This window comes from Hemicordylus capensis, chromosome 1 (genome assembly GCF_027244095.1).
Source record: "Hemicordylus capensis ecotype Gifberg chromosome 1, rHemCap1.1.pri, whole genome shotgun sequence".
Classification (NCBI taxonomy): Eukaryota; Metazoa; Chordata; class Lepidosauria; order Squamata; family Cordylidae; genus Hemicordylus; species Hemicordylus capensis.
Genome location: NC_069657.1, coordinates 82921964 through 82944569, shown reverse-complemented (window position 1 = coordinate 82944569; position 22606 = coordinate 82921964). Strand labels below are relative to the sequence as shown.

The window sequence follows — 22606 nt, the reverse complement described above, 5'->3', positions numbered from 1 at the left end:
GTAGTTGAAGAAGAAGTCCTTGCCCTCCTCTATAAGATAGTCCTCAGATAGTTGAAAAGTGTTGTCTTTGACTTTGATCTTGTATGTCAACTAACAAAACAGTGAGAATAAATCCACGTGATGGTATTTAATATATCAGCACCAGTTGATGGCTTCACCAGATGTGCTTGTGTTGAACCTAGATTGGAAGTCCCCCAGTCTAGAAAAATCACAAGGGGCTTGCTCTAAGATGTGGAAATCAACTCTAAGATACACAGATTAATTAATTAATTAATTAATTAATTCAGTCTTTTTAAATGCAAAGGCTTAAGTCATTAAGGAGATAATTCAGTAACATATTGAACAGAGAAAACAAACATCTATTTAAAAACTCATCTCTTTGCACTTATAATATTCTTTTGGAGAGGTCCCAAGCACTTCTTAAGTATGCTGTCATTTAGTGTGCATCATCTATCCTAAATGGGGCCAGGATTCCATTACCTGGAGCCATATCCCTGTTACAAAGAAAACTAATCCTATCATTCTTTTGACCCCAGAGTGCTAGTTCCTGACAGTTTGGCCAACATACTCATGAAACCATCACCTCTCCTTTGCAGTGATAAGAATGCCTTGAGAGTGCCCTCTTTATAGCTTACTTACATTTATATACCGCTCTATAGCTGGAAGCTCTCTAAGCAGTTTACAATGATTTAGCATATTGCCCCCCAACATTCTGGGTACTCATTTTACTGACCTCGGAAGGCTGGAAGGCTGAGTCAACCTTGAGCCCCTGGTCAGGATCGAACTTGTAACCTTCTGGTTACAGGGCGGCAGCTTTACCACTGCGCCACCAGGGGCTCTATCAATTGTGTGCTGATGCAGGGTGCTAGGAGAGATATTCTTACGTCCAAACTGCATGAGATATTGAAAGAACCATTAGTTCTTCCGATGTGGTTTTTTAAAAAAGCCAACAGCAGCCAGATTGGCCACCTTGACGATCAGGGCCATGGTGGTGTGGGGTTTAGGGGTGCGTTAGTCCTACCTGCAGTGCCGGACCAGCTGCTATATATGTTTGAAAATGCTGTACAAAACGGAAGGGGATCACTATTATTCAGTGATGGTGCCGCTACTTTGCATGCAGAAGGTCTCAGACTGAATTCTAGACATTGCCAATTAGGATCCTGATCAGGAGGGTTAGGAAAGGCCTCTGCCAGAGAACCTTAAGCACCACCCACTACCAGTCAGAGCACATGGCAACAGTGTGCATGCATGGACCAGTGGCCCATCTCACTATAAGGCAGCTTCTTCAGATAGGTTCCCATGAGCCCTTCTGGCCAGGCCTAGCAGGAGAGAGTGCGCTAAAACGAACCGTGCTGCAGCACTCAAGCCAGCCTTGCTCTCAGGCTCGGCCTTCTGCTCTGAAACTCTCGTCGTCAGTAATCTCACAGCTGGTAAGGCGGGGTGGGTGGCGAAGGAGATGAATAGCAGCAGGCTCCTCTCTCTTATTGCTGCCGACGCGCTCCAGTTCGAGTCCTGATATTAAACACCGTTTGGGAGTGCAACCAGGGTCTCGCCTCGCTCTCTTCGAATCCAGCTAGAACGAACGTGAGCTCTTAAGTTTCCCTTGGCTCTGTGCAAGCCGCCGCCAAAGTCAAGCAGCCCCCAGAAGGCCCGCCCGGCTCAGGAGCAGCTGCGGCCCGAGGGCGCGGCCTTCCTCTCCTGGAGACGGCTGGTGCCGAGCCTGTCCCGTCGCGTCCGTCCGGTCCCCCGGCCTGGCGTCCCTCTCGAGCCACGAGGGCCGCCTGCGGCGGGCGGCGCGGGGCTGCGGCCCCCCGGCCGGGCTGCAGGGGGAGCAGCGGCGGCGGCGGCGCGGGGAAGATGGCGGCCGCAGCTCAGGCGCTGAGCTGCTCGGGGCTGCTGCTGGCCGCCGCCGCCCTCGCCCTGCTGACCGTGGCCATCGGCACCGATTCCTGGTACGAGACGGACGCGCGGCGGCACCGCGAGCGCTGCCGGGGCTTCGGCCACAAGCGCAACGCCAACAACGACCCGCCGGGCTCCATGTCGGCACCCAGCCCGCACCTGCCCCTCCGCGCCCGCCCGCCGCGGGCCCTGCTGCCCGGACAGACCCAGTCGCCCGCTGCGCTCCCCGCGGCTGCGGCTGCCGCCCTCGTCCTGGAATCGCACTGCGGCCGCCACTTCAACTCCACCGTGTCCGGCCTTTGGCGGCGCTGCCACCGCGCGGGCTTCGAGCCTGACAGCGAGGAGCTCATCCGGAAAGGTGCGCGGGGAGGGACGGAGGGAGCGGCTGCTCCTCATGCAGGGCAGAGCGGGCTGGGGACGGCGGGGAGTCGGGGGCTTGGGCGCGCTGTCCCTTCTGCGAGCCCTTTAGGGGCGCGTTGGGGATGCCGCTGTCCAAGGTGCTGAACGCGCAGAGCTCCCTTCCCCACCCCATTCGTGAAGAGAGAGGCCCCCAAGAAGCCCTTCTTCTGCTCCTCTCTAGCTGTTGAGCCTGCCTGCGCGGAGAGAACGATTCCCAGCCATTTATTTTAGGGTACAGTCTCATCGTCCGTCCTCCCCGTCCTCCTAACGAGGTGCAGCAGGTAACCAAGGGCCTTGAAGGCTCAACAGGAGCTGAAGCTAGAACGGACTTTTCATGCTTCGTTTTTCGCATCCTCTCCCAGGATCTCTCATTCCATATTTCTACAGCTTAGCCTTAGAACCCACAATGCCTTCTATATCTGGATTGCCCCAACTGTCCCTTGTGCACATTTCCATGAATAATTTAAGGATACGCTGGCAGCGATTTCTGTGATGACAGCAGTTGGAAAAAGTGCTGCCGTTAGTATGGAAATTACTGGTGATCAGTTCGGTAATCAGCGGATTGACATAGTATGATCTTGCATCATGCATATGGAAGATCACAATATGATCTTCCACAACATGATCTTCCACAACATGATCTTCCAAAATATTGCGTGCACAGTTCTTGAATCTAAAGGTCCTTTGTTAATAAAGCAGAATCTGTACATAGGAACACAGGAGGACGCTGCCTTATACTGAGCCAGACCATTGGTCTATCTAGTTCAGCGTTGTCTACACCAGGCCTGCACAATATAAGGCCTGGGGGCCTGATCTGGCCCTCGGGGACTATTTTACTGGCCCCCAGGTATCCCACAGCAACACAGGAGCTGGAAATGGCCTTATAGAACCATCTAATGCATGGCTTACAAAAATGTGTTCCATGGTGTACCCAGTGAGGCTTACTCCCATGTAACCATGCCTAGGATTGGAGCCTGAAAGTGATTTAGGGAGAGGAGAGGACTTGGCATTTGTTTGGGGCTGGCATGCATTCCAGGGGGGCCCACTGATTGAGCAGGTACAGGATCTATTTTCTGGCCACTATCCTTGGTTAAAATAAAACTAAGAGTTCCTTGACAGGGGAATAGATCCACAATTTTTAATTTTTTAAAAATGTAATAATGCACTTAAAATTGACCTCGGTCCCTACACGCCAAGTTGTGGGTGGTTCTGGCCCACCAGGGCATTTGAGTTGTGCAACCTTGGTCTACACTGACTGGCAGCAGCTCTCCAAAGTTTCAGGCAGCAGTCTGTCCCAGCCCTACTTCGAGATGGGAGGACAGCTGGTCTTGCATTAGCAAGCATGAATTATCTCCTTTGCTAAGCAGGGTATGTCCTGGTTTGCTTTTGAATGGGTGGCTATATGTGAGCACAGTTTGCTGTAAGATATTCCCCTTAGGGGAATGGGACAAAAGCTCAGTGGAAGAACATCTGCATGCTTGAATGCAGAAGGTTCCAGGTTCACTCCCTGGCATCTCTCCTCCCTGGGGAGGAGAGCTGGTCTTGTGGTAACACGCATGACTTGTCCTCTTTGTTAAGCAGGGTCTGCCCTGGTTGCATTTGAATGGGAGGCTACATGTGAGCACAGTGAGATATTCCCCTTAGGGGATGGAGCTGCTCTGGGAAGAACATCTGCATGCCTCCATGCAGAAGGTTCCAAGTTCCATCCCTGGCATCTCCAAGATAGGGCTGAGTGAAATTCCTGCTGGCAACCTTGGAGAAGCCGCTGCCAGTCTGTGTAGACAATACTGAGCGAGATGGACTAGTGGGTCTGACTCGGTATATGGCAACTTCCTATGTTCCTATCTCCAGATTGAGCTGGGAGAGAATCCTGCCTGAAACCTTGGAGAACCACTGCCACTCAGTGTAGACAATACTGAGCTGGATGGACCAATGTTCTGACATAAAGCAGTTTCCTATGTTCCTAAGTAACCTGGGACCTTCTGCATGCAAAGAAAATGCTCTCCCACTGAGCAATAGTCCATCCCGTGTCTTTCATCTGTTCACATGAGTGATGGGGACAATTTGTGTGGCCAGGGTGGTCTGCACTGTCTATACCTGTTGGTATGGGATTGTGCTGAAGGAAAGCTTCTCAATTGTTCAGTGATATGAGCTGCATTTTAAGAACAGAAACCAGTTGCCATGTCATTGGTGGCACATGGCACACCTGAGTGACAAACCTGATTGACAGTCAGGGTGGGGTGCCACTATTACCATCTGACTATTCCATATCTGGCTGCAGGTCACTGTCGCAATGGTACTTCTGATACTTATGCTAAACCTTTTTGGTGGCTGGTCTCTGGTGTGCCACCTTCTGGTGTGGCTAAGAAACAAAACTGATATTCTTGACATGTGCCCAGGAGATGGATATAGAAAGCAGCTGTTGGTGCTATCATTAAGCATCCATTGTCTTCATTATGCTACATCATAGACACACAAAGCTAAGGCTGGAAACGTAAAACATCTGTTTTGTAGTACTGGAAGCACATGCCTTTCCCTAAGGATTTCTGTAACGTGTAATGGATGTGGAAATTGTGACAAGGTAGAGTGGATCATAAACATGAATTACATAGTGTTCTACTGCAGGCATCTTAAGAAGTCCCAAGCTAGTTCCTTCAGTGTCAAGCACAGTCTTCCATCCAAGAGTGGTTAAGCCATGGAAATTAGCAGCAGAGATGGTGGAGTTCCAACAGGATACTTTTTAATAAAAAATATGGATTACAGAAATAGCTGCTTGGAATATATTATTCATAATGATCAAGGATGTAGAGATGTGTAGGTGATCATTTAAAGTTGAGTTTTAGCTTCAAACGTCTTTTGATCACCAACACACATATATTGTTCTCTCAACATGCTGCTGACCTTCCATTTCTAACTCTGTGTCATGTGTAAGAGATAGTTGTGGCTCCTGTTTACAGAATCCATTACAAAACAATTAGCTGCTTTCTGCACTTAATCCACTAGGATCCTTTTTCTGCATTTTTGTGTTTCCATGTGATTTTATTCCACTAAAAGGCAGCTTATTTATTTCATTTTATTAATTGGTATTCTAGTGCATCATGCTATTTTCTGTCTCTTTCCCTCCTCCCCTCTTGCCAAAAGCTTTCAGTTACCATTGACGTTGCCAGAGGGATTTAAAACAGATTCGCTTTCTTGCTCTCTAAGCATCACTTTTAAGAGTGTGTGCTCATTTTTGAGGTTTTGCCAACATTTAATTCCTGCCAGACAATAGTGTTGCAATTCATCACAGAGTTAGGTGTGCTTAGGTCCATAAAATGCAGCAGCCTTAAATGTGCTTCTGTTGGATTGTGGCCCACATCTCTACTTAGGTTCCTCTGTGCCACAGACTGGAAGGCAGGAAGGCAGGCAGGCAGGCAGGCAGGCAGGACAGGCCAATATGTCTTCAGAATCCCTTGTCCTAATATGTAGTCATGTAACTTTTGCCATAATTAAGAAGACAACTCATTCAAAGCAGAGGAGCTCCTGTGTATACCTTCTTGTGTTGTTATTAGAGTACTGTTCCCCAAACTTCTGATGGCTCATTTGTTTTCTGAATTAAATGTGAAGGCACACACAGAATGCCTTGCCAGAGAGGAGGCTACCCCTAGTTTAGATGGTATGTGTGAACAAGTCCCATTGACACATTATAAGGAATGTGAGCATGCATGGCCCACCCTGCCTCCCAGTATGCTGTACCACATATTCCTATTCACATGATGGGGAGCATCCAAACCATTCCTCGCATGTGATTTAATACTATACATGATTAAATACTACTTTACTATTTTAATGTAATTATGATAACTTTATGTTCTGTAGACAAATTGCCTTGTGCCAGTAGTTACAAACAGTGGCAACTGTGTTCACTGAGCTTTATGATGAAGACTGCTGCCCATTGGCAGTGCTTACACACACACAGAGGAGCATGGGTGGTGACCTAGCTGCCCGTGCTCTCTTGCGTGGTATGTCAGCCAGTGATTCAAGAGACCTCAACAATGAGATTATAACTTCATTCAAAATGTTCTTTGCAATTTCATCGAGCTATATTTTTTGAGGCAAGAGGCTCTCCAAGCTTTTTTTTTTTTTTGGTAAACTTCCCATAAATGGGAACAACGGTGATATACAAATTGTACATTACCGTTGATCCTATTTATGGGATACAGTGCTGCAATAAAAAGAGCACTTAGCATTTATATACCCCTTTCATGCTTTCCATACATTATCCTGTTGCAATCCTTACAGCAACCCATAAGGCAGATCACGATTGTTATCCCCATATCTCAAATGGAGGGCTGAGGTTGAGAGGCAGTGGTTTGCACAGGTGAGATCCAGGATGGCACAGGTGAGATCCAGTGACGTCTTGGTTCATGGCTCAGTCTCTTAACCACTGCAGTACACCAAATGTGGGAGGGGCTTAATATGGTTTAGCCAACAGTAAAAGGAAAACATCACCACTGAAGTGTATCCCATCACTTAATATGGTTTAGCCAACAATAAAAGGAGAATAACATCACTGAAGTCCAGCTTCAGATATGATGTCTCCATTTGGATGTTGCTTTTTGTCTCTTTCAGGAGTCATTCAGCGTTGCACAGCTGTGAAGTATCACTACACCTCATCTTCTCTGCCACGCAACTTGCCTGTTAATATTACCAACACAATCCGCCAAGATGAGTGGCACGCCCTCCGTAAGTATCTCAAGGGCTTGCTGAACATCCACGTATCTGGACTGCTAGAACAGAACTTCAGGAGAATCACTTGTACATTCTCTTCTGAAAAATTATTGATCTGGAAAGGGTCAGAGGCAAAGAGAAAATGCTAAAATAGAGCAACGGCCAATTCTGGAAAATCTGAGTTGATTATATAGAAGGAAAGCTGTGACATGGTTAATCATGTAAACATAGTCAGAAGAGGTCAAGGTCTATGCAGATCAGGGGTTAGAATAGGCCTCAAGACCACCACTCCAATAATATCTTGATCATGTTCTAGATTGCATGTACTGATGGGGAAAAGATGACTGCAGGGTAGATATAGTTAAACTGGGCAATGTATCAGGAAAATTATATCTACCTGCAATCCCCACCAATTCATGCCATCTAGAACATGATCAAGATATTATTGGAGTGGTGGTATGGCTTGGGGGCTATTCTGACCTCTGAGCTGCACCAGCATCATGGCCTGTGATAAATTCTTAGGCCTATGTAGTTTTATTTGGGATTTTCTGCCATTTGTGCTCAGCACATCTTACTTGGCTCAGCACTATCATCCAGCAGCTGACATCCCAGAAGGCATCTCTTCCTGGTCACTTAATATTCTTATATTTTGGTTACCAATTTCCTTTCTCTTTCACTGTCACAAACCCAGTTGAGCCCTACCAACTCATTAAGCTTTTGCACTCAACCCCCTTTCACCCTCTGCCATTTTCATTTTCTGTGCTACTTTCCTGAATTCTTGAAGGACATTTGTCAGAACCTAGCTTGCACCTATAACAGTGTTAACACCATAACAAGTTAACAAACTGTGTAGCCTCAGAGTAGATCATGTCTCTGGTCACAAAACAGCCTGATGGCCTGGACATTCAAAGAGATGCCCGTTCATGTGCTTTCGGCCAGAGCGTCATGAATAATAATAATTTTAAATATGGTGCAGTGTGAACATTTGCCAGTACCATCCAACACAGTAGATTTCTACAATCTGGCCCAGTTTTCTGAAGTGATGACTGGTTCAGTCATCAAAGGAGACTCGTATAGTGTAGTGCCCTGTCAGTGCCAAGAGCGGGGCACATGCACTCGTTCCATGCCTCTTCAAACTATGTAATTGCTCCTGCTGAGTTCAGAGAGGCTCTATCACTACTAACCATTGCATCATTGCTGTAGCAGTGAGCTTCCCATTATTCTCAGTGGGAGCAGGGCTGCTGAAGTCTCTGACACAGAAGTCACAGAGGCTCTCTAAGCTCGGTAGAATGCAGTTTGCACTCTCACAGAGCCAGTGTGTGCGCACCCCGCTCCTTCCCTGGGTGGCACTCTGTGACACTGTATGTAAGCTGATATGTTTAGGAAGTGCTGACTCAGTCTCTGCCTTCTTAAATGCTTCATAAGATCTCACAAGTTCAGAGCATTCCCATTCTCATCTGTGCAAATGCAAGGCTTTCCCTCTTCCTTCCTCGAGAGTCCCCAGATAACTCTTCATGGACTTTCTCTTTCTCTTCCTTTGTCCGTCTTCTACCAACACCCCGCCTTAGATCTGCGGAGAATGACAGCTGGCTTCATTGGTATGGCGGTTTCCATCATTCTGTTTGGATGGATCATTGGCATGCTGGGCTGCTGTAAAGAGCATGAGCTCATGCAGTATGTAGCTGGACTGCTCTTCCTTATGGGAGGTGAGAGTTCTTTTTCCGTTAGTCTGAGAGCTGTTTTCTGAGCAAATGCATTTGGTATTGTGCACATTTTGGTATCTGGTCACCGTAATAGGGACATTATAGAGCTGGAAAAGGTGCAGAAGAGAGCAGCCAAGTCTGGAGCACCTTCCTTATGAGGCAAGGCTACAGCATTTGGGGCTTTTTAGTTTGGAAAAGAGGAGACTACATGGAAACCTGATCAAAGTGTATAAAATTATGTATGGAAAAGAGGACAGAGAGAAATTTTTCTCCCTCTTTCACAACACCTCACAAAACTGGCCAGGAATTTTAGGACCAATAAAAGGAAGTACTTTTTCACGCCACACATAATTAATCAATGGAATTTTTTGCCTTGGGATGTGGTGAAGGCCACTTGCTTTAAAAGGGGCTAAGACACATGGATGGAGGACAGGTTATCAATGGCTATTAGTCTGGTGGCTATAGGCCACCTCCAGCCTCAGAGGCAAGATGCCTCTAAATATCAGTTGCAGGGGAGCCACAGCAGGAGAGGGCAAGCCTTCTCTCCCTGCCTGTGGGCTTCTCGGAGGCATCTGGTAGGCCACTGTATGAAACAGGATGCTGGACTAGATTGGCCTTCGGCCTGATCCAGTAGGGCTGTTCTTATGTTCTTACTATATATAATGAATCAAAGCCTGAGTGGCAGCACTGATCTCACAGGACAAGGAGCAGAGAACAGGTAATACTGCTATTTGGACCAACTAGAATTTGAAATGTTTAAGTAACAAAAAAGCTAGAAATCAATCTTGTGCTAGTTAGATCATGGTGTTTACCAGCTCTGCCATTCACCTCTGCTGTGCTTGCAGTTACCCAGATCAAAACAGCTTCACAGGGGATGTGAAGAGGGCAATGCAGAGGGTTCTGTTGCTAGAGGCAGGCCTTTTCTTCCCCTGTGGTAGTATCTGCATTACAGTATAACGGCTGTAGACGTCTTCGTTTCAAGTAGGGTTGCAACCAGCTCCTGTAGCTGTGTCTTCTTAAGCAACAGCTCGAAATGCAGGGATTAGCAGATGAAGCTTTTTTTTTACAGCACAGAGATAAAATCTATCACAAATCAAACAGCTGTTAAGGAAAAAGTGGCTGGGCAACTTTCCAAACAGGAGTAAAACTAACACATGCAAACTGCTCACACTCTGTCCTCCATGCAGTTCCCTACATGGATAGGCTCATGTGTAGAAACCTCAGTGTCATGAAAATTGTACATGAAGAAAACCCACAATCTTTCCTGTAATTGTAGAGATTGCAAACTTGGCTGTCATGATTGTAGGTGTCTGTTCTGGCTTTCACTGGGGTTTCTCCATATGGGAAGAATCATGTGGTGGTGGTGGTGGTGGTGGTGAATCCTAGGCTATTCAAATATGTGAATTGGCTCACAGGTGACAAACAGATCACGTGCGTCTCCCTGTAGAACAAAACCATCCAGGGCCAAAGCAATAATGAAGAAAGTTATTTTGGGAAATCTAAATCCTGTACTAATGTGGATTTGAGTATCTATGACTTCTCAGACCTTCCAGACAAAACAGCTCAAACTGTAATAGTTCTTGTTAACATAACTGGAGATTAATTTGAAAGCAAACTACGCTGCGTCAACAAAACTCACATTCAACATTATCTGTTCCTTAGGAATTGTACAGCTGGAGCTATAGTGTGGTAGTTAATTGATGAGGCAGGAGTAAAACTGATTCACCAATCATCTCTGTGTGGCCCCGGAGACAGAAGGTTAGGACCACCTCAGGATACCAGCTATGCTAGTGTCTTGTTCACCAAAAGAAGCAAGCTTGAGATTTCCAAAAGATCTGTGCCTTTGTAGATCCATGATGGCAGTAGTCCTTGTCTATCAAGGGGCATTTCAGTACCACAACTCCAGTAATTTGAGGGTAGTGTTTGATTATCATGTTCAAGCAGCCACCTGTGGCTTCTCATGAAAATATACCAATGGATGTAAACAACATAGTCTTGTTGTGTAAGATGTCATCTCTTTTCCCTTTGACACTTCTAGATGAGCAGCAGGTAATATACACTGTAGGTATGAAGGAATAAATGAACAAAGCCAGAAATATTGAGGCGTTTTGTATAACTTGGAAAGTTAAAGCTTTACTTTAAATGAAATCAGTTGAAGGAGGGGAAACAATAGGAGAAAGATTCCCAAACAGATTTTTCCTGTAGAGATCAAACAGCAAGAAAAGAGAAAAAACAAAACAAAAGCCCTATGAAAGCAGTGATCAGGTTGGACAGCAGCATGCCAAGGAAAGGTGAGGAAAAAAGGCTAATGGAACAGAAAGTAAGACTGAGTAAGATTTAAAAGTAGTGGGCAAACTGTGCCATTGAATTTCATTTCTGCATTTCCCATCTTCCAGAAAATATGCCCGGGAGAGGAGATACGTCTAACATGAGCCATTAGTCTCATTTACTCTTCTATTTTTTTCTTCTCCTCCTCTTCCCCAGGTACATGCTGCATCATCTCCCTTTGCACGTGTGTGGCTGGGATAAACTTTGAGCTCTCTCGTTACCCTCGCTATGTCTATGGGTTACCAGAGGACATCAGTCATGGCTATGGCTGGTCCATGTTCTGTGCTTGGGGAGGCCTGGGACTGACGCTTCTGGCAGGATTCTTATGCACATTGGCCCCCTCTCTCAACACTCCTCGGACTGTTGTACAGAAACCCAGACAGGAAAATGGTGCTGTGTGATGAGAAGAGCGCAAGAGACTCTAGTGAGGACAGTTGAGCTCCAGCAGTAGGTTACCACCAATGCAGCATGGGCATCTGAGGTTAATGAAGCAAGGTGGTTTCCACTGTGGAACAAACGAAGGGATTCAATTGCTTTGAGAAAGGGCAGGGGGAAATACCACCCTTTGATTCTTCAGCCTGCCTGTCTCCGATGAAACCAGCCAGGATTCATTCTTGTTCCTGGTTTCTTGAAAGGAAAGCTTTCTGTTAAATAGGGTGTGTTGCTGTAGGATCTGTGAACCATTAAGCGGAATCAAAAGCCACTGTGAATTCCCTTTGGTGTCCTGTGGCTGGGGGGCAGGTGTGTGTGTGTCTCTCTCTCTATCTTTCCAGGACCTCTTGAGTGCCAGGTCAAAGGTGAAGCTAAAGGGAAATCCATCCAGCCTCAGTATTGATTCTTCTCTGTGGCAGATACACTCTGCTGTTGCAGGCTTAACATTGCCTATAACAGTTAGTCAACTTTTGAGACCAGCTAGAGGTCTAGATATTAAGACAGGGAGGCTAGAAAATTCCTCTGGACCACACAGTATCTGAAACTTGTCAATTCTGAAAGCCAACTACATATAGCAGTAGCTCACAAAGTAATTTCGGGGATAATGTGTAGGAAACTAAGGGAAACTGCATTACAAAGTGGACTTCAGATGCATCAAGAATTCTCCCACAAGGGAGCAGGACGCAGCTAGGGATAGGAAGTTATCAAAACATTCAGTGACTCAAGCTTACAGATAGTGTGTGTGAGAGAGAATGAACCTAACCAGATTATTTGCTTATGACATGCCTGCTCTTCATGTGGAGATATGTTCATTTAAAAAATACCATCACACATTTCTAGCTGAGCACAGAAAGCAAGCTGCTGTCTAGGAATAATGTAGTCATAGCAACTGCTGTGATAGGAAAATGAGACTTGTAGCCTGTCTCAACTCCTTCCAGATTAAATGCAAAAAGTACAGATTTTCTCATTACTTGGAAAACGAGTATTCAAGATGAGCACAGAAACTACAAAACCCAACAGCCCCTTGGTGGCATTTTCTTATTACTAACAGAAAAGGAAGCTCTCCTTGTTGAAGGGGCTCAGTATGCAGATGAATAAGAGCAGGGGCCAACTCAGGAACATCATCAACAATGGTGCTGAGGAGGAGTGCTGGTCTTTCCTCACTGTACTCCTTTTATGCCTCCCTAAAAAGACTGCACAGAAGCCTTTTTTGGAGGGCTGTTTACATTGTATTTTTAAGTGGCATGTAATTAATTACTCAGTGCTAAAGTCAGTGTCAATGGAATGGAAAGTCAAAAGTCAATAGAATGTCAATGTCAATGGAAAGTGTGATTTTTAAATGGAAGATGTAAGTCTCAACAGGCATTAAAATTAAAGGCTTGGTTATAGAATGAGAGAGTGGAAGTTCTCTGCTACAGAGAGACAGAAGGCCAAGAACTCAATTAATGTCCTATGCTTGTGCAAGTCACAGATGACTCAGAAACCCTGTCCCTCAACCTTTGCAGAAATGAGTGAAATCTCCTATCATCCAGTCTCTGCTCATCATTTCTAACAGTCCCCTTCTCACCTCCCAAATAGAAAGTCTACTATGAATGTAGGGAAGTTTATCGCAAAGTGAAAGCCAGACTGGTACCAAAGATCAAAACAGGCTGATTGATCCAACCTTTCTTCCAGGGAGCAAGTTAGTTTGGTATATATGTCTCCAATACACACGTCTTCTAGAAGTAGCTTTAACATATACACAGCAAGAAACTACAGCACTATGGATAGTGGCCATTGCCTTCACAGCCTTCAACCCACACAAGCAGGGCATGAGGAGTTTGGGCTTCTTTTGCCAGCTTGGGACATTTAAAAGGAATTAACAGGTAGGACTCATATATGCATAAGGACACTGTCTGCAGAAGTTCTTTTTGTTCACCCTGGAGCCATGTAACAGCTGCCTTAGGCAAGGTGAACCCTTTATTATTATTTTTTCTTCCCATTCCATTAAGTAAAAGAAAGTAAGACAGTTCCATTTCAACTGTTTTGATCCTGGTCTCTCCACCAAGGCCTTAATACCCAGCTTTGATGCAATAATCAAGCATAATATTGTAGATTAGCTTTCTTCTTGGCTTGGACTTCCAAGATTCCTTCCATGTAGTCTTCATGAGTGAGCTCCGTGGCTCCATGCCTCAAGGCAATCATCCCCTGCCCCAATGAGAAAAAGCATAGATCAGGAAGCGTCCTAGCTGTGCATCACATAACTTGGCACAGTAAACCACCACTGTCATGCTGAAGGCGCTCTCCCCAATTCAATGTCTACTGATGAGGAGAGTTCCTTCAGTCTCCTCAGTGGCTACCAACAAGGAAGCAACTTGACGAAGCTTACTTACCGCTTCCACACACACAGCCTTGCACTGTGCACCATTGAAGTCATCTGTGCAACGAGCCAACTCTTCATAATTCACATCAGGGCTGCAGAGAGAGAAAATTATCTATAAATATATCTATATCTATATCGATATAGATATAGATATAGATGATATAAATATAATATATTAACCTTCTGCTTGTTAGTCAAGCATGTCCCCACTGCGCCACTGAAGGTGACACTTTCCAGTAAAGGGGGGGGGGAGAGAGAGAGAGAGAGAGAGATCTCCCTCTCTCTCTCTCTCTCCCCCCCTACTGGAAAGAATGTCACCTTCAGTGGCGCAGTGGGGACATGCTTGACTAACAAGCAGAAGGTTGCCGGTTCGAATATCTGCTGGTACTGTATCGGGCAACAGCAATATAGGAAGATGCTGAAAGGCATCATCTCATACTGGTAAACCCCTCCTGTATCTACCAAAGAAAACTGCAGGGCTCTGTGGGCGCCAGGAGTCGAAATCAACTTGACGGCACACTATACCTTTACTGGAAAGAACAGTAAATTAAGGACTTCCTGAGCCTGTGCACTCTGCAAGAGAGGCAAATAAATAAATCTGCATTAAGAGAAGGTGAATTCTGTAATCTAGCAAATAAGGCATACTTACTTTTCCTGTCTTATTTTGCATGATTCGTTTTACTTTGTTTAAGATGTTAAATAATTTTTTGTGGGTTTGCTTGTCCCAGGAAGAAAAGTTACGTAGGATACTAAAATCCTGCCTTTAAAGACTGAACATCTTTTTCAACCACTTGCTTTAAAAAAAAAGGGGGGGGGAGGGGGAGGAAAAACCAAGATTCTCTTGTAGCTTGATTCTGTACCACTACAACTGTATCTAGAGCCCACTGCAGTTGGGGCCTGGAGAACAAAGACTGCACCATGGTGGCCTGCACACAGATCCACACTCACTGCAAATGAACTGGACTTCCTTCCTTTCCCAATACCTGACATTCATCTTGCGTGAATGGATCTGCATAATCCTGGCTCTGGCCTCTTCATTGGGCATTGGGAACTCAATCTTGCGATCCAGCCGTCCTGAGCGGAGTAGAGCAGGGTCTAGGATATCCACACGGTTGGTTGCAGCAATCACCTGAGTAAGGGGGAGCACTTTGAAACGACGAGGCAAAGGATTCTGTACTCTGAGATGCAGCTGCATCTATTCAGACTTCCCTTATCAATGGGACCTCTCAAGTCATTCTGGAATACCTGCACCATTCCTTGTCATGCACTCCTAAACCAAGGGAAAAATTACCTTGACTTGTGTGTTGGGTTGGAATCCATCAAGCTGGTTCAGCAGTTCCAACATGGTCCTCTGTACTTCTCGATCACCAGCCTTCTCGCTGTCAAATCTGGAATCAAGGGAGAAGTCAGTTTTGATTCTTAATCCATCTTCTGCAGAAACTCTTTGCTATATAAATCCAATTGAAACATTTATTATTATTATTTATTTTAAGCATCTATATAGTGCCTCAATTCACGTCTCTAGGTGGTTTATATCTCAAAACAAAATAACTGTTGTAGCACTGTAGCCAATAGGAAAAGTCACTTTTCCATGGTCTGATTCCACATCAACTACTATGACTGCAAATATAAGGCAGCTGGAGGTAACCAAGATTTTAATACAGTCTGCTGAAGTGGTTCCATGCCATATAATGAACCTTCCCATGTAATGGGAAGACCCACTTTGTCCATCATATGTCCTTGAAGAGTCAGGGAAAATCCTATGAATGCTTAAGAATGAACCTCCCTGGAGAAACCCCTAAGTAAGCCACAACTTTATTTGGTAAGCACAAATGTAGCCCCAATCTTATAGAAGAGTCCCACCTTTTTGTGCCAATGGCATCCAGTTCGTCAATAAATATGATGGATGGTGCTTTCTCCTTGGCTAATGCAAAGGCGTCACGCACCAACTTGGCTCCATCTCCAATGAACATCTGCACCAGCTGTGGGCCAGCCAGTTTCAAGAATGTAGCCTGGGGGCAGACAGGGGGAAAAACAATATATGTGCAGGGCTGTGCATGTTCCGCACATGTGTGGTACTCCAAATCAAGCATACACGAGATTTTTTATCCAGTCTCAACTGTCATAAAGTACAATGGCTTAAAAGCCTGATCTTGGAAATAAAATTATGCAAATACAATATTAAATAAATGACCAGGATTTCTAGCATGGAGGACTCAGCTATGAAACAACTATGCCAACTCTTCCTCTCTCTCTTCCATGACAGAAGACAAAGGCATCTGGATATTTGGGAAACCAAACAGAAAAAACATGCCTTACCTTTGTCTGTGCAGCACATGCTCTGGCTAAGAGGGTCTTCCCTGTTCCTGGGGGTCCATACATGAGTACCCCTTTAGGAGGCTGGATACCCAGGTTTTCAAATTTCTCTTTATGATTCATTGGCAGGACAATGGCTTCTACTAGCTGCCAAGAGAAAAAGAGAGAAAATGAAGACCTCCTTGAAATGTCAACCTCTAATAAAAAGGACAGCAAAAAAGAGCAGGCTGTCACAAAGATGCACAGAGTGTAATATTTCTTGCAGACAGCAACCTTGGGTTCTCACCTCTTGGATCTGTTTATCCAGTCCTCCAATATCACTGTACTGTTCAGTAGGCCTCTCATCCACCTCCATGGCTTTCACCCGTGAGTCGTACTCTGTAGGCAAGGTCTCCAGAATCAGGTAAGAATCTTTGTTCACTCCCTGTAGATACAAAGCCAAAATTCAGCATTCTTTATTCTAGAAACTTATTTTTAATATCCAGGTTGCACTCTTCTTTTCAGACCCAATTCCACTATTCCACAAAACCTCTAAGAATGTATGAACTACACTGTGGGACCCATGGCACAGTATTAAAAAAAGAAGCTGTAGGGAGGGAAAAAGATACCAGCAGCTTGGAGAAATAAGGTAATTCACCTTAAAAGGTATTGTTTCAGGGCATTAGAAAATTTTGGGCAGGCATTGTTGCACTGGTATCATTTTGGATGTCAGAAACAAGAAATTACTCTTTCCTTAATTTAAAAAGGCAAACAGTTACAAAATGAAGAGACGAGACTTCTGTAATAGGGATATGCATGGAACTGGTCCGGAGGCCCTTTATGGGCCTCTGAACGGTTCAAAGAACCGGTGGTTCCGCCGGTCTAACGCTGGGGAGGGGGGTACTCTTTAAGCGCAGGGGACGGAGCACTGACCCCTCCTGCCGCTCCGTTATTTTCCAAAATCCATGGGGCAGCAGCATACCTCCCTGCTGCGCCTTCCCCGTTGTTGGCTGGAAACATGGAAGCATAGTCTGCGCGTGCACCTGCTGTTGCACCCAACCGCCACACACATCGCATGTGCACATCATGCAGGCAATGTGCGTGCGTGCGTGATGTGCGCGGTGGGCGCATGCGCAGACTATACTTCCGCATTTCCGGCCAACAACGGGAGAAGGGGTGGCAGGGAGGTACGCTGCCGCCCCATGGATATATATATATATTTTTTTTTCTCCTGGGTGTGCCATGGAAAATGCGTCCCAGCAGCCCAGCTGATTGGCTGGACTGTGGAGGGACCTGATTGGCTGGCACACCTAGGAGAAGGAGAATTGGCTAGCTGCGAGCCGTGGCCGCTGGTGGGCCCGGCCTGGTGATGGGGGGTGGTGGTTGAGGGCCTGGCCCGGCCGCGGCGAAGCAGTGGTGGGCCCAGCCGAGGTGGCTGGTGGGCCCCAATACCGAGGCAGAAGGTGGGGGTGGAGGAAGAGGTGGCTGGCCTGTGGCCGGCTGCAAAGACTGACAAGCGGCGGCAGCGGGCACGACAGGCTGCGGAGGCAGCACTTGGCGTGGCGGGCCCACCGGTGGAGGCGGCTCTCGGCCAGGCGGCGCCGGGACCGGCCGCCGAGGCCAGGAGGAGCCCATGGGAGACAGGGGTGGGAGGGATCCGGGTGGCAGGACTTTCCTGTTCGGCGCCCGGGAGGAGTAGAACTTTTAAAAATGAAGGGAGGGGGGAGGGCAGGAGAGATGAGCAGGGAGAGGGGAGAGAGGGCAAGAGAGAGTAGGGTGAGAGGGAGGGGAAGAGAGGCAAGAGTGTGGGGCAGAAGGGATGGAGGGAGAGTGGGGCAGAAGGGAGAAGGGAACAGCCAGCCCCAAAGAGCACACAGATGCTCTGTGCGGGTTGGCTAGTTCTGGAAAATAACAGAATGCCGGCGGGGGAAAAGCTGCGGGAGGGGTAAGCGTACCCTCCCTCGCCCTTAAAGAGCCAACCCTCCCCGGCGTCAGACTGCAGCTCCATGGTTCTGTGCACACCACTACACTGTGAAGGAACCAAATCTTAATCTTAGTTTGAAGCATGAACCAAGAAAAACAATTCCTTTATATCGCATGCAAAATTCAGAATTGGAGTAGTAAAGACATGCATCACAACATTCTTTAATGCAACATCAGCAATTTTTTGTGAAGTGATCTCAAGGTGTATGTAAATGTCTAAGAGGAAAGGTGCCATAGCTCAGAACATCCCAGGTTCAATCCCCAGGATCTCCAGTTAAAAGGATCATGATAGCAGGTGATGGGAAATACCTCTGCTGGGTCTTTCTCTGGAGAGCTGCTGCCAGTCATAGAGAACAGTGGGCTAAACAGACCAATGGTCTGGCTCAGTAAAGGTTCAAATATGTCAATCATACGTTCATATGTTCAAATATGTCAATCCGTTACCATGAACAAACTCTGGCTATCAGCATTCACACATGCTTCTGCTGCACTGCAGGGGAGATGTAAAACTTAACAAAAAGAGTTGATTAATAATGGATTAACATTACTTTAGATGGTAAATAAATCAAGATGCCAAGTGACTGCTCAGTTACTATGCAGTACACTTTTCATGGGAAATTGCTCTCTGAAGCATCTGCTGTAATTTTGTTTATTAGAAAACATAAAGTGAGGTAAAGTGTGCCATTGAATCGATGTTGACTCCTGCCGCCCACAGAGCCCTGTGGTTTTTCTTTGGTAGAATACAGGAAGGATTTACCATTGCCATCTCCCGTGCAGTATGAGATGATGCCTTTCAGCATCTTTCTATATCACTGCTGCCCGGTATAGGTGTTTCCCATAGTCTGGGAAACATACCAGTGGGGATTCGAACTGTCAACCTCTGGCTTACTATTCAAGTCATTTCCCCTCTGCGCCACTAGGTGGCTATTAGAAAACATATCAGGTAAAAATGTGTGGCTCCTCATACTGCTGCAAAATACAAATACATACCACTAGATCCCCAGGTTTTAGCTTCTCAGCATCAACTAACCCAATCACAGGTAGAAAGTAAGTCTGTTGGGGGGAAAAGAAAGAAAGATACAAAATGTATTTGGCTCAGATCCCATCAGAATTCTTCCAGTGTCTGGTTTTATGGTTTAAGCACACAATTTTCAGTCAAGGTGTGAGACATCCTGGGTTCAAACCCCAGACAAGGCCTCCTGAGAAGGACAGAGTGGCCATACCTTTAATGGTGTGAATTTAACTGAATCAGACAGAAGGCAAAGGGGCCACTGGTCTCTGACAGAGCACATGTTTGCATGCAGAAGGTCCCAGATTAAAACCCTGGCATCTCCACTTAAAAGGATTCTTCAAAGCACAACTTTGGAATGCTGCTGCCAGTTGGGATACAAACGACTGGACCATATTTTGCTCTATAGACCAGAGATCTGATTCAGTATAAGGTAGCTTCATAAAAATGACAGCACTTTCTTAATATGCTGCTCTTACCTGACGGGTAGAGGTTTTGATCACAGCACATTTGCCCTTTCTTTGAGAATCAAGGTCAATATTTGCTCCATCTTCTTCCTGGTCATTGGGGTCAACATCCAGCAGCTAGAGGTGCAAAGAGACTATCAGGAGTGCAGCCACATTGGTTAAACATCCCACAAACATATGATATTCTTGGCTCATAGTTATACACAGCAATGGGAGAAAACCCACTAAATATTCAAAGCACTATTAATGCAGAGTCCTTTCTGCTAGCCTCCCTTCTTAAAAGATCTTGGACCACCACTCACAAATAGGCATATTACCACTTGCAGGAGGAAGCAGAGATCTCATGGCGAGAAGTGGGTAGATAGATTAAGATATCTGTGGCACAGAAGCAGCCAGGTAATATTGTGCCAGGCATTAGAACCATAGGAGACAGCCAAAAAGTAACTTTCAACACAAGCTTAAATAAAAATATAGACAAATGATAAAACTACTATTTGGAGTTTTCACAAAACTAGTTATTCTGGAATCCCCCCCCCCCAATTAAAATAAGGCGAACAAGCCACTTGATTTAAAATTCAAACAAAACATGCAGACCGCAGTCTTTGCCAAGATATGTGGATTGCTGGTTGCAGTGGGTTCCCTTATGATTACCCCTGTTTTTAAGGCAAATTAAAGCACAGGGATAGAGAGAGAAAAGTCTTATGAAGAAATTATACTGCGTCACCAACAGCCAAGAAAGTGGCTTTGCAGTCATGAAAAGGTTATTAACTACAGTCTTTATAGCAAAAGGGGAAAGAAGCAATATCTTTTACTGGACCAGCTTGTTGACTATCTCACCTGTACCTACTCTCTCTTTGTCCTTTTGCATGGCCAACTTGACATTGTCACCCTAATCCAATAGTCAAACTCCACCTCCCAAAATACTGAAGGAACATCTCCCACACACTAAGGATAGATATTCAAGGTAATGACACTGATTTTACTATCAGCACAAGAAACTCACCTCTATTACATTGGAAACAAGGTATGGCAGAGTTTTATTCACTTTGATTTTCTCGCTGTTCTCTTTGATCTTATCTTTCATGGCTTGTAGCTCATGGGTTACTCTCAGCACCTCACTTTTCATGATCTGTAAAGAAGTTCACAGCATACATCTCAGGAAGAAATTGTTTTAAAAACTAAAAGCATGATAATATAAATGAGTCTATGTGGATCCAGATATGATCAACTAGTAGGAAAGGAAACAAATCGGTTGAGAAAACAGACCAGCAACATAATCGGGTTTAGATAAAGCCACAGGAAACAGGATATATAAGCTTTTGCTAGAAAGGCCTGAAGGGGGTGGAGGCACAATTAGAGAAACTGTATGCAGAGCCTAGGAAAAGGGTAAATGGGAAACTAGAGCCATCACACTCTGCTAAGCCAGCCTCACCTTGATCTCACTGTCCAGCAGACGTGTGCGCTGCACAATCTCTTCTGTGGACATCTTCAACACCTCCTCACCAATTCCATCCTATAGAGAAACACACAGTCACGGTAAGGGGCAACGAGATATCTGCCCAGGCCCTACACCATCCATGGCCCTTCTGCGCGATTCATGGGGCGGGCTGATAAGACAATTTCTACCAGTAACAACAACGAGGACCCAGGTATCCCGTCTCCCCACTGCCCCTCACTGTAACCACCAACCCACTCCTCGGTTTCCTTACCTCCGCCTCATCCCAGACCGACGCCATCTTTCCTCTGTAGATAAGGCAGGCTGAGTGTTCGCAGCTGCCGATTCACACGCTTGTGTGAAAACAGCGCCGGCGACGATTTTCGACGTCAGGGCATCGAAGACTTCTCCTTGACCTCAGTCACCAAGTCTTCCTTCCTTAACTCAGCGAGCAAAGCGGGACTGTCGAATCTGCCGAGTTAGTGGGAGTAGGCGGATTTTTCCCGAGTCATGTGACCGCTCATATTCGCTGCGTGATGGTCTTTCTCCGCTCTAAATATTAAGTGATAGTGTGACCCTCACCCTACCGCCATCTTAGTGTGGGGCAACGCCGAAATCTTCGGAGGGCTTGGAAACATAGAGAGAAAGGCTAGAGTAGCACATTTCCCCCTACCTTCCGGTTTAGCTTGGGAACTTCAGCTTACAGCAAAAAGAAGTAAATCGCGCGCGTTCTCTTGAGGGCGATGTTGATGACAGTTTAACTAGACATTTGCTTCAACCTGATGTATGTATTTGTGGGATATCTGTTGCTATTGCCTTTCTTTAAGACGACTGTGCAAAGATTTCAGGCAGGATTTATTTTAATGTGCAGCTGTACATATTATGGGGGCAGTATGAAAACATTATGTGCAGCAGGAACTAAGTTTTCGTGCGGTTGGGAATAGGAGGGTTTAATAAGGAGCAGAGTAGTAGAAAAAAACGAGAGAAAGTCTCAGTCCTCAGCCATAGTTCGGGAAGGAAGATAATCTCATCCATTCTTTGCACGGCACCTTCTTTTTCCTTCTCTTATTTTCCTGTCTTTCCCGACTCGCTCTCTTTAAGTTCTCTATTCAGTCTCATTTTCCCTTGCCTCTGTTACGTTTTTTTTCAAATAGAAAACTTTTGAGAGGTGCTCACAGATTGGGAAAGGAGAAGGGCTACAGTGACTCCTCGGGAAGTCGGGGGGAAGCTTAATAAACCCCAATTTCAGGTGATTTAATACCAAGATATTATTAATGAAGTGAGTTTACACGACATAATTGTGTAGCTGCACAGTAATTGTCTGCATCTTTTTAATGTTGTTGTTTTCACCTTGATAAAAACTGTAGTATTGCAGTGGAGCCCTCAGCCCTGTATCTGTGACATCATATTTCACCAATAAAGATGGAGTGGGTGATGGCTTTTAAAGCCTTTTTTTAGATATTTATTTTAAGCCCATATAAATCTTCATCCCCATTGGAGTACATGGAGATTATCAGAATACAGGATGACTGTAACCTCTACCTAGTTTTCAATATGGGGATGTTATATGGTTGAGTATCTGTG

At 45.6% G+C, this 22606-nt stretch overlaps 2 protein-coding genes across 2 annotated transcripts; one reads left to right on the top strand and one right to left on the bottom strand.

Moving 5' to 3' along the window:
- The first annotated feature begins 1318 nt into the window (after positions 1 to 1318).
- Positions 1319 to 12865, top strand: LOC128329602 (transmembrane protein 178B-like). Its single transcript, XM_053261138.1, has 4 exons — positions 1319 to 2257; positions 6910 to 7023; positions 8577 to 8714; positions 11196 to 12865. The coding sequence occupies exons 1-4, from the start codon at positions 1858 to 1860 to the stop codon at positions 11438 to 11440; spliced, it is 897 nt and encodes a 298-aa protein (XP_053117113.1). The 5' UTR covers positions 1319 to 1857; the 3' UTR covers positions 11441 to 12865.
- A 510-nt stretch (positions 12866 to 13375) lies between these two features.
- PSMC3 (proteasome 26S subunit, ATPase 3) lies at positions 13376 to 21458 on the bottom strand. Its single transcript, XM_053260460.1, has 12 exons — positions 21297 to 21458; positions 21020 to 21100; positions 20591 to 20716; positions 19600 to 19704; positions 19102 to 19164; positions 16436 to 16573; positions 16153 to 16296; positions 15697 to 15845; positions 15125 to 15221; positions 14817 to 14962; positions 13844 to 13925; positions 13376 to 13658 (listed from the first exon to the last, which is right to left on the bottom strand). The coding sequence occupies exons 1-12, from the start codon at positions 21321 to 21323 to the stop codon at positions 13548 to 13550; spliced, it is 1269 nt and encodes a 422-aa protein (XP_053116435.1). The 5' UTR covers positions 21324 to 21458; the 3' UTR covers positions 13376 to 13547.
- Between the last annotated feature and the right edge of the window lie 1148 nt (positions 21459 to 22606).